The sequence below is a fragment of the Saccostrea echinata genome, unplaced genomic scaffold (assembly GCF_033153115.1).
Source record: "Saccostrea echinata isolate AGI-Se365-2 ecotype Australia unplaced genomic scaffold, CSIRO_AGI_Sech_v1 ptg000009l, whole genome shotgun sequence".
Classification (NCBI taxonomy): Eukaryota; Metazoa; Mollusca; class Bivalvia; order Ostreida; family Ostreidae; genus Saccostrea; species Saccostrea echinata.
Genome location: NW_026889758.1, coordinates 40091022 through 40102952, shown reverse-complemented (window position 1 = coordinate 40102952; position 11931 = coordinate 40091022). Strand labels below are relative to the sequence as shown.

General features: G+C 31.0%; 1 protein-coding gene across 1 annotated transcript in view; it reads right to left on the bottom strand.

The window, feature by feature from the left end:
* LOC133182718 (uncharacterized) overlaps positions 1-11931 on the bottom strand; it is a 36679-nt gene continuing 24748 nt past the window's right edge. The window contains exons 17-29 of the mRNA XM_061317567.1: positions 11168-11263; positions 10800-10895; positions 10642-10704; positions 10020-10082; positions 9826-9909; positions 8010-8123; positions 7362-7475; positions 6785-6910; positions 6558-6599; positions 5452-5631; positions 3676-3717; positions 3537-3581; positions 1-899 (exon numbers count right to left, since the gene is read on the bottom strand). Of these exons, the coding sequence (XP_061173551.1) occupies positions 868-899; positions 3537-3581; positions 3676-3717; positions 5452-5631; positions 6558-6599; positions 6785-6910; positions 7362-7475; positions 8010-8123; positions 9826-9909; positions 10020-10082; positions 10642-10704; positions 10800-10895; positions 11168-11263 (1097 nt within the window). The 3' untranslated portion in view covers positions 1-867. The remainder of the gene's footprint in view (positions 900-3536; positions 3582-3675; positions 3718-5451; positions 5632-6557; positions 6600-6784; positions 6911-7361; positions 7476-8009; positions 8124-9825; positions 9910-10019; positions 10083-10641; positions 10705-10799; positions 10896-11167; positions 11264-11931) is intronic.

The following is an 11931-nucleotide window of genomic DNA, read 5'->3' as shown; positions in this document are numbered from 1 at the left end:
GTAAACATTATAATCTACATGTATGTAAACAATCACAAAAAACACCTCTAAACTTTGTATAAATTGAATTAAATGCACAGGAATAAAAATTAAAATTAAATAAAAGCATAAAATATTTCTTTTCAGTAAACTTTTAAAAAACTGAGCACACATAGGAAAAATATGCCTAAACACGTACATTCAAATCAAAATTTATGTTCTCTCTCGCCATATAATAGCTTGAATGAAAAATTACTACCTGAAACATTATCATGAGTTTTGCCAGTCTTGTGGACATTGTTTTTACATAATGATTTCGGACATGTCTAAAAAAAAAACAACGCCTTTAATCACCCTCCTTGCTTGATAAAAAATGCTAAAGAATTATATAAACTAAATCCAGATTTCATTTTTTCTTTTTTTTTTCTTTCTTTCTTTTTTTTGGGGGGGGGGGGTGTTTTTGTACAAAATTATTGCTGATCGTTTCATAGACAAGACGGCGGAACATTAACTGGGAAAATAAGGAAATGGGTGGGTACGATTCGGTCCGGGTGAATGAGAAAAATGAGAAAAATGGATAGAAATTCAAGTTTGACATTTTGACTTTAAGAGATGGAAATGACATTTATAAGTTGCATATTTCCAATCTTGCCAGTTAATGTTCCATGGTCTTAAGGTTCACTGTAACTAGAGTTAACATAATGAATAAAAATAACATGCGAATTATTACATTTGTCACATAATGGTTATTATTTTTTCTTTATTTATTTTATAAGTTAACTTTTTTCAGAGTTCATTGTACACAATTAAACAATACAACAATAATGTGTAAAGCCAAGTTATGGAGGCAGGGAGGCATCAGATGAATACATTATATTACATCCGCATCTATTTTCTTCGGGATCCAGAGCCACCACTTCCTGTAAAAATTTTTAAAAATATTTTAAGAGAGCTCTGAAAAATAGTCTCTGTACCAGTATGGTTATTTTAAATTCGTAAAGCAATATGAAAAAGTCAACTTGATTCCCCGTTTGACAGCCAGTTTTTTAAGTTATTGTACCAGCATTACTCTTCGGTTCTGCAGACTGGGGCCTTGACAATTTCAATATTTATTTGAAAATATCCTTATTAAAGTATATGGTCTATTGCGAAAAAAAGCGGTCTTCCTTTATATCTTGTAGTATTCATACTGCTTTAAGGTATCCGATCCATAATAGCCTCAGATTCAATGAATCTGAATGCATAACAGATATATTTGGCTGAATACTCAGTATATGTAGACATAATCTTCATGTTTTAGTGTCAATATGTAAGAGCGGAATGTGTCCTAATTTTTGACCTTGTCCTGTCCTTGGAGAGTTATCCCCCTTTGCTTTTAATCAATAAAAATCAATTCTAACAAAAAATCTATCGGGTAAAAAATTAGTTTTCAATCGTTTTTCTATTCCTAATAATTGAATAAATCTTTCCACCACAGCATTTTTTTGATATTCTTAGTATTTAAATTTTTATTTTCAAAAATTTACTTGTCCCCATAGACCTCAATGCATACTTCATTAATTGATTACTGCTTAGTTAATTATATTTTTGAAAATTTCTCCTGGTAAATCCTTTTCTACTCTAAAATGCTTTGAATTAATTTCCGAGTATTTAATACAGGATGGATATTTAAGGTTAGAAAATGAAATGGTTTATTGAATGCCGAAGCTTTCCGCACAATTTATAAAGAAAATATATGACTCAGGTGATTCAAGGTATTGATATTACATTATATCACCTTGTAAAACCTGATATCTTTGTATATCTCCACCCTGCTCCGGGGACAAATTTGAACAAACCTAAATCAACTCTTCACAAAATGCCTGCAATTAATTTTGTCATTTTGATTATTTACAATCTATTTTAACCTTTTTGCTGTGATGTATCATCAATTTAACCATCAAAAGTATTTGTCAGTATTTTGAAATGAATTCATTTTTATTTTAATTAAAGTTCTTAATAAAATTTGCTAATGTCGTTTAAACTAGTAAAGTTATGTGAAGAACTTGGGCTGGTCTGACATCAGTATTGCCTGCCCAATGATTGTCAGAGTAATGAAACTGATCATATATGCCATGCCTGTCAATAAAGAACAAGGTTCACTTGGGGCCTTTTTTGGCCCTGTGAATTTACGAAAAATCAAAACCGCTCATATCTAGTTGAAAATACAATAAAGAAGATGGGTGAACAAGGCGTGCAGAATGCCTATAGCTTCAGATATTTTAAAAAACATCAATTTGTAAATTAAGTATTTAAAGTAAAGTTCTCATTATTGAAATTTATGAAATTATGATCAACAAAACTTTTCTGAGAAAAGAAAGATCTCGGAAAAAAATATTCTTTTATTAAAAAAATAAAATGGTATTCGTGGAATTAAAAAACAATAAAAATCTGGAGTATCATTTTGCTTTAAGACTAACACGCTAACCACTACGCTACACAGCTTCTGATGAATAGTGGCATTTAAATCATGTTTGTGATATGACCCTTAATGGACTTCAAGTATTTCTCGGAAAGATGCGAATGCCCTGTCATAAGAGTGTACTTTTAAGGTTAAGTGGGCCTTTGCTCCATGTTTTTTAAACCAAAAAATGTATATTTTTATGTAAACTTTTAGGATTAACTTTCAATTTGTTTAAGTATGAGAAAATGATCCTTTTTGCCCTCTTTAATATGTGTATGCTATTTCGTAGGCAAATAATTTCAGTCACTATGAGATTTTTGTAAATTGTAAGAATTTTACATAAAGTATACTTTAATGTTAGATGAAATATCAAAGAAAATTTCGATATAATTGAGATTTTATTTTTTACTTCATGTTTTTCGCACTATAGGCACTTCGCCCGCCTTGTTCACCCATCTTCTTTCACTTGGACTCTTGGTAACTGCATATCTATTAAAATTGGCGTAATTTTCTCACTAGTCCATGTATTATGGCATCATTAATTTCGTAATTATCCCCAAATTCTGAATTTATTTTTAAAAATGGCCACAAATATAACCTGTTTTTCAATATTTTGCATATACCCCAACCTCTGATCTAACATGTTTAATTATATAATGAAAGAACTGTTTCAGAAGATTATAATCCATCTTTTATTTTTTGGATCACAGGGTGGACACATATTTTAATTCTTTATTGAAGGTGCTCAAATACACCCATTTTCTTCAAAATTAAAAAAAAACCATAGCAATTTCACAAAGCCTGTTTTCCAATACCTGGACTCTCAGGGGAAACTTTTTTTATAGGAGATGAGAGGACTAAGTCTCTACATAATATTGATATTTGAAAGGGGACATTGGGACTTAGTCAGTTAATCGGTATATGGGCAGGGCCATTCTATGGATGAAGTGAACCTAGCTTTTTGTCGATAATTACATGCAGAGTCACGACCAAAACAACAAAAGCTAGTAGATACATAAATGAGGATGGAATGTCGAAATACCCCAACATTTGTTTGCAGATGTTTAAAAGTGCACTATGTCCTGTAACCGTGATTGTATGAAAGTAAACATACCTTGTACAAAATATCCGGTGCCTTGAAAACTTACATTCGGAGGACCTGTATAATGTAATAGAATTATCAAAACCAAACTTAAACATTAGCAATGAACAATGCAAAGTTGTAATTCATTAAACAGAGTCAATTCACTTACCTGCACCTGCTGGAGTACTAGTTAAAAGATTTGGAAAATGAACTGAAACAAGAAAGTTTTATCTTGTTAGCATTAATAAAAGATTTACCAAGTAAATCCTATCACATTATTTTCTCTTTTTTCCCCCTAAAACAGTGATATTTATCGGCGGTAGTCATTCCATTCGATGCGTAAGATTAAAGTATCAAAATATATATAAACCTCATATTACTTCCCATTCATAACATGCGTCCAACAGAAAGTAGCTTCTAAAAAGAATAAGTAGGAAATAGCAAAGACTTTACTTTTAACTGAGTACATGTCGTTCAGTAGACTAAAAGTTACTTGGGAAATTATTAAGGCGCATCATTAAGTTGATTGCTGACCGACGTGTTTATACTAATTATGGGTTCTATTAACTCAATTTATAATTTAGCAATGTTTTGCCAGTGATAAAAACTACCTTAATTGAGAGTTCTGAAACAGCAATTTTTACGCCATAAAAAATCCCCTGGTTCACTGAAACAAATTTTGTCTGGAAATTGTAATCTTTACAGCCGGTGACCCTTAACTTGATAAATTATTTTAAATCAAGATATACTTTAGTAGATCGAGATCATATGCAATTGCTGACTTCTACAAGACGGCTAGACATAAAAGTCTCATATAAGCTTTTCTCAGTCACCTCATCCTGAACCTACTTCCAATATTTGTTTAATGTAAATCATATACGGTACCAATTTTTATGCACTAGATGCGTATTTCAACAAATTATGTCTCTTCAGTGATGCTCATGCCGAGACGTTGGAAATCCGAATTATTTGAATAAAAAAGACTTTGAAGAGCTGAAAAAAGGTGCCAAAAACTGGAGACAAATACGTAGAAGGATCAGAGGTATGCATGAAGGAGATAACCATTTAAATACTATATAATGATTGAAAAAAAAGAGACAATTTACATTTTTCACGTTTAATTCTATACAAAAGACCTTTTCATTCCATAGGTCCTTGCACACTCATAGTTTTTGTACAGTTAGTGAGTAACATATTTCCCCCCTTGATAGTCAGTAATTTTACTGACCTTAATTTGGGATTGATCTACTTTTACAAACCTTAATTTGGGATTGATCTATTTTTACAAACCTTAATTTGGGATTGATTTATTTTTACTAACATTAATTGGGGTATTTTTACTGACCTTGATTTGGGATTAATCTATTTTACTGACCTTGATTTGGGATTGATCTATTTTTACTGACCTTGATTTGGGAATGATCTATTTTTCCTAACATTAATTGGGGTATTTTTATTGACCTTGAATTGGGATTGATCTATTTGACCTTGATTTGGGGATGATCTATTTTACTGACCTTGACTTGGGATTGATCTATTTTTACTGACCTTAATTTGGGATTGATCTATTTTTACTGACCTTTTTTGGGTATGATCTATTTTACTGACCTTGATTTGGGATTGATCTATTCTACTGACAATGATTTGAGATTGATCTATTTTGACTGACCTTGATTTGGGATTGATCGCTTTTTACTGACCTTTTCTGGGAATGATCTATTTTACTGACCTTGATATGGGATTGATCTATTTTAACTGACCTTGATTTGAGATTGATCTATTTTTACTGACCTTGATATGGGATTGATCTATTTTAACTGACCTTGATTTGAGATTGATCTATTTTTACTGACCTTGATTTGGGATTGATCTATTTTAACTGACCTTGATTTGAGATTGATCTATTTTTACTGACCTTTTTAGGGATTGATCTCTTTTTACTTACCTTGATTTGGGAATGATCTATTTTCAATCGTACCATCAGCAGCATCAACTTGTTCCCTCAGTTCTCTACTTTCATTTCTTGTCTGTTCTAGCTCTTCACTCAAATGTTGGCATTTGTCCTTTAGGTCAAAGCTTTCCTGGTGATATTTGTCACGTTCTCCTTTTAATTTTTCATTTTCATCTATAAAATTAAAAATATTATCTTCTATATAAAGAAAAGAAGTGGCGATATAATTTTTTACTAAAAAATTTCCACCCTGCCATATCATTCAACGGGTAATTTTTAGCATTTTAATACAGTCTGTATCAAAACAATGCAATTTGCGATTGTACATGTTTTATACGGCAAATCCCCATGCTAATCGATGGAATTTTACTAAGCATACTTTTTTAAAAGTTATAAACGCCTTTAAAAAGTTATAAGCACCTTTTGAACATAACTTGATATAGTAAACAAAAATTTCTAGCGTTTGCATAAATATTTTCGCAATGTCTTTGCGTTTACATTCATCAAATTAGTTTAAACAGGACTTAATCATTTGATCATTAATCAAAGCGGATGTGAGTGAATTTCCAACTAGGGGGAATATGGTAATCATTCTATTGTGTAAAAGTTGAACCAAAGGATATGTAAAAAGATCCCTCACTGCTCAATTGCCCTGAGTGCCGAGTATAGGTCAAAAATTTGCAGCTCTCCACCGGCAAGTGGCGGCATCTCCATATGAGTGAAACATTCTCGAGAAGGACGTTAAACAACAAACAAATTTGCAGGATGGGACATAAAAAAACCGAGGCCCCGTGTCACGGCAGGCGTTGGCACTATAAAAATTCCTTACTTCTCCACAGCTCTAAATGGCAAGTTGAATCAGTGAAGAATTCTCGAATGGGACATTAAACAATATACAAGCATTAAATCAATCTCGGTAGACTTGTAAAAAATGGGACTTTAAATCAACAATAAATTATCAATCGATCAATCTCGGTAAAGACTTTTAAAATGAGTCTGAAAAGTAATCAGTATAAATTAAAAAAATATATTTCCTGAAAACAATTTGAACCTTATTCATATACCTTAAAAACTGTTTCCACATTACATATTATACTTACAAGTAAGCCGATCTACCTGCCGTTGAAGATCATGTGCACAATCTTTAAAAATAAGTAGTAAATTGATGAACATATTTTATTGAACTTAAAAATTATTTTTTGTGGGGAATTTGACGTCTTTTATTAACATATCACATCAACAATTCTTTAAATGGAGATGATCTTAAAATAAAAAAGAGAATTTGAATCATATTTTCATCCTACATTGAAAATTGTTTTTGTTTTACCTTTTTTCTCTTCCAGCAATCTCCTGTTGCTCTCCGCGAGAGAACGGTAATTTCTTACATCTGCTGTCATGTTTTCTAAACGGTGGCCATTAGAAGACAATAATTCATTGATATGTCTGTTTTTCTCTAGATAATAAAATATAGTAAAGGTATTTAATTTAGCAATGGTATTTAAGAGTATTTACTTTCAAATATGGTAATAGGCTTTATTATTTTTCAAAAAAATTTTATATCTTACGCCAAAATACAATATCGGTCGGCAATAAACCCGTTTGTCTATACATTTTTTTAATATTTTTGTTGGTATATTTCGTACAATTTATTCTATCTTTCACTGCACTGCAGCTGAAGTCAGATTATTCTTAATACACTTTTCATGATACTTGCTATTAATTCGATAGAATTTGGCATTCCATACAAAATTAAGCTTTGTTTGATATATTACATTACAATGTTATGCAATTGACAGCAAAAAGTAATCGAGTAAAAACTTTACCTTCGTTTCACTTTGATCAAGAGGTAAAGTATTTAGATTAGTGACACGTATGTTCTAACTTATCGTTCGCGAGGATCTTACCTTTTTCCCTCTGTAACTCTAAATTTGTGTCTTGCAAAACTTTATAGTATTCCTGCAAATGATCGCGTACGTAGCCTGATTCTTCCAGACATGCACGCAGACGGGTGTTTTCATCTGAAATGGAGTTTTATCTTTTAAGTTTGGTGACATAAATTTTATGCATATTTGTTTTGCAGTTAAGACACTTATCATAATATCTCTTTGTCCATAAAACATAGATTTCAAAACTATTGCATATATATCATTAAGGGAAAAAAGTGCAAGTTCAGCAATAAATTTTTATTCACAATTGATTTTTTATATTGAATAGATCATGTCAGCATCAACAATTTGTCTGTAGCTTTCGATCAGTCTTATATAAATCCTATTATATCCAACAGAGTATCAGAATAAACGACAAGTGTTTTATGATTTATAAATGGATTAATTAGTGGAGTTTATCAAGTAAAGCATGAAATCGAAGCTAAAAAAAATGATATATACTCAGTATTTCCTTCAGTGCTGCCCCCTAAACTTTAAAATTGTATGGTTATTAGTTTTTTAAAAGATATGACTTTTCCCCAATAAATAAAAAAGGTCCCATGTTGAGCATTAGTTCGCTCTAATTTTATCAAATGTAACCTTTGATATATATAAAAACATAATCACCTAAAAGAGACCGCCTGTCTTCTTCTGCTTGACGTTTCTCCATTTCCACTCTTTGTAAATTTAATATTCGATACGCCATTTCCTGTTGACTTTGAATGGCCTTTTGCATGCATTCTGAAAATGCAATATCTCTATTCAGTATAGCAAATGAACAAAATAAGCTAAAAACTATTCAAATTTATTAAAAGTATATTTCTGAATCTTAAGAGCGATCTTTTCTATCAATATGGTTTGAATTCGAAGAACTTTAAGAACAGATTCAAGAATTATTTTGCAAAACGAAAAACATATTCTAAGTTATAGCGTATCGCCATTGCAATTAACGTTCATGGACGTCATTATTTTAAAACGTTATTTCTGAACCATTAAGGAAAGTTAAAATCACACAACTTAGTTTATTTCAATCATAAGTTGTGTCATTTACTTTTAAAAGCATTACATACTTTTATTCTTAACAGAAACTGACAAACAATAGGCCCATGGGCCACAACATTCATCTGATTCACATTGGTCCTGTTGCTCTTAGAAGAATATTATCTAAAAGATTAAAAGGTTTTCTTTCCTTTAAAAGATTTGTTTTTATACTAAAGTTGAATAATGAATATTCAGTCTACCTGATCAATACGCAGGGCTCACTGAGGGTTAAACCGGTCAACGGGGGATTCTTACGCCTCCTAGGCATCTGATCCCACCTTTGGATTTTCCAGGATTCCGTGTTTTATGCCATGTTCACAGATTTGTATGGTTTGAAGTTTTATTTTTGAGATATCACTTTCGATATCTTTACCTTTTTTATTGTGGTTCAATCCTACCCCCTTGGGGTCATGATTTGAACAAACTAAAATACTTGCATATTTTAAATATCACAAATCATGGCTCTGGTATTCTTGAAAAAATTTAAAAGATTTTTTTTCTTCTGTGACTCTAACCTTCCCAAGACAGGGAATTGTACAAATCTGAATCTGAAATTCTAAGGATGATTGCATATCAATATCACTAATTATTGCCCTACTGATCTTGAGAAGAAGAATTATAAATAAATATATTTTTTCCTATATATTTCTATGTAAAATTTTGAAATCTTATTGTTGCCCAACCTTATCCAAGAGGCAATGATTTTAACGTATCTGAATCTGTACAACCTGAAGATGCTTATAATATCAATATGACTGATCAAGATCCAGAAGTTCTTCGAGAATTTCTTTAAAAGACTTTTTCCTAAACATTTTCATGTAAAATTGTTGTCAACTTTACTCTCAGGAGTCATGCTTTGAACAAACCTGAAATCTCTATTACTGGAAGATGTTTGAAAATTAAAATGGCTGATCATGGCTCTGCTGTTCTTGAAAAAAGTTTTTTCTCTATTTATTCTTATAAAACAGATTTGAGCCTCTTATGGGGTTCCCCCGAATACCCTATACAGCATCCTATTTTCACTATATCTCAATTACTTTCTCTTGAAAGATTGTGTACCTCATCGTTTTAACACTGAATACCTTTTAATAATAATGGTTTTTGGCAAGTTTGATTGAAATTGACCCAGTAGTTCTGGAGCAGCTGAAATTATGAAAAGTTTACAGACAACAGCCGTCAGGAAAAATACTGATCAGAAAAGCTCACATGAGCCTTTGGTACAGTTGAGTTAAAATGTGAGGACACTAGATATAAAAGTTCTCTGACAACAAGTCTTGTACTATATCCTGTTTTAGATAAGCAGAAAAGAAAAGAATAAACTTAAAATTTTATAAGGACGGACAGTAAATGTCCTTTCTTGTTTATGCAAAATTTAATTATGCTAAAGTCAACATATTCGTACCATTGGCATATGTTTTTTCGGCCTCCTTCATTGCTAAATCGGCGTTAAGCTCCATTATCTTCTTATCACGCTTATTTAAGTCTCCTGTTGATACAGTAATATATAAAGAACAAGTTAACAATGAATTCTTCCTCTGATTCATGTAAATTTATGCTGGATAAATTTGCTTTTGTAAGTACATATAACAGATTTACCACTTAAATGAAGAATGTGGTCTTCAACCTGTTTCTTCTCATTCATTATGTCCTCCAGTTCTCCTGACAATGAGAAATGATAGAAAAATACGTCTATATTTCTCTTGAAAACAAAGAGTTTATATACTAGTTTACAATGATAATTATTAATTATGATTAAATATATCTTGAAATCCATTTTTTACACCCTGTCCCCTTTCCTTGTCTTTACATTATTCTAAAACAGAGCAAATAATTTCTCTGAAATCCTTAACTGATTTCTCAACGGAAAGTAAGTAAGTGTCAGTCAAAATGGCTCCAATTTAAATATTCATTTAGCTTTTAGACAGCCTTGACTTGGTATACTAGTATTCTGATTTTTTCAATTAGATCTAGTAACTAAATTCATTTACACACACTAAACAGACTTTTCTTACTTATATTAAAATATCTAATAATTTACACTCACAAACGTTTCCTTTCTTTAAATTTGTTCATAATATGATTACTGATAAATATCCAGCATCTTGGGCTCTCGTTTAACATATCGTTATTTTATTTATATATATACTAATCGTCATTAGATGTATTTAAATCAATAACACTTATACTAATAAACAGCCATTACAAGGTAATAACTTACGCTTAGTTCGGGTGAGTTTAGATTCCAAACTTTTATTTTCTACTTTTTTTCCTTCCAACTCACCTGCAAAATTTATATTGCATCATATGTATTAGATAAAATATATGCAAACTTATTATTATAATGAATAATGATAGGATATATACAGAATTACACACTTATTGTTTGCGCATTTTGGTTCCGTAAACGCCGAATATCATCCGTCAGTTTATTTATTTGTTGGTGTTGGTTTTCTTTTTCTTGATTTGATTGAGCTGAAAAATGAAATTAAAATGTTTAAATGCAAATGCATTTTCTTAAAAGGAAGAAAATATAAAAGTGAAAGCAATGGTAATGTTAGAAAATACAAAACAATTCGTTTAATCTACCACTGTAGTGCTCATTAAGTTCTGTTAAAAAATTCAATATTTAAGTGCATAATTGACGACTAAATCAAGTCATAATTTTCTCTTTTTGAATAGGTCTACTTGATATTTGTTACTAATGTGTTATTGATTAAGAGCATGTTTTTATTAGTAAGCTTTACCTGTCAGCATTTGTAATGCTTCGTGTAGTTTTGATTTTTCTCCTTCGTGCTGTTCTTTCGTTGCTGTCAGCTCACTTTCTGTTTGAGCAAGTTTTTCTATGACATAAACAAAACATTTTTATATTTCCATCCCTTTTCTCTGTGATAACTCTGAGCAAGTTTAAGTGTGTTGATTTCTCGATAATTACAACAGAACGTTAATCGCCGAGTGAAAGGTCAACTGCCTAATATGAATGTTAATTTCCCGCGGTTGCTACTGTGTTCGACATCAGTGGGCAGTGACTTTGGAAATTAATATTGAATGCCTTCTGTACTTCATATCTATTACCCATCTGATACCTTTTGTATTTATATTTAATTTTTAATTCACATATAATTTTAAATATATATTTGATGGAAATGCCATTTACGATAGTTGGAAACAAGGGATAATTTATGAATAACGGGCTTCGACTATTTTGCAAATTATCCAATTTTTCAACTGTCGTTGATGCCTTAGCATACCTAACAAAGTAAACAATGATTCCTTAAACATTTTCAAACAAATTCTATATAAAGCAGTGTAAAATTTAATTGTTCTCTTTCTTCTTATCTCTCTGAATCACGAATAATACTGGCATTATATTTGTAGGAACTCATATTTTACTTTGAATACTTCAACTTAGAAAAAAATTAACCCCTCCCCCCTTCCAATCCCCAAAATGAAAGAGTAAAGAAAAAACAAAGCAAACAAACAAAAACAAAACCAACAATCTTTCCTCTTG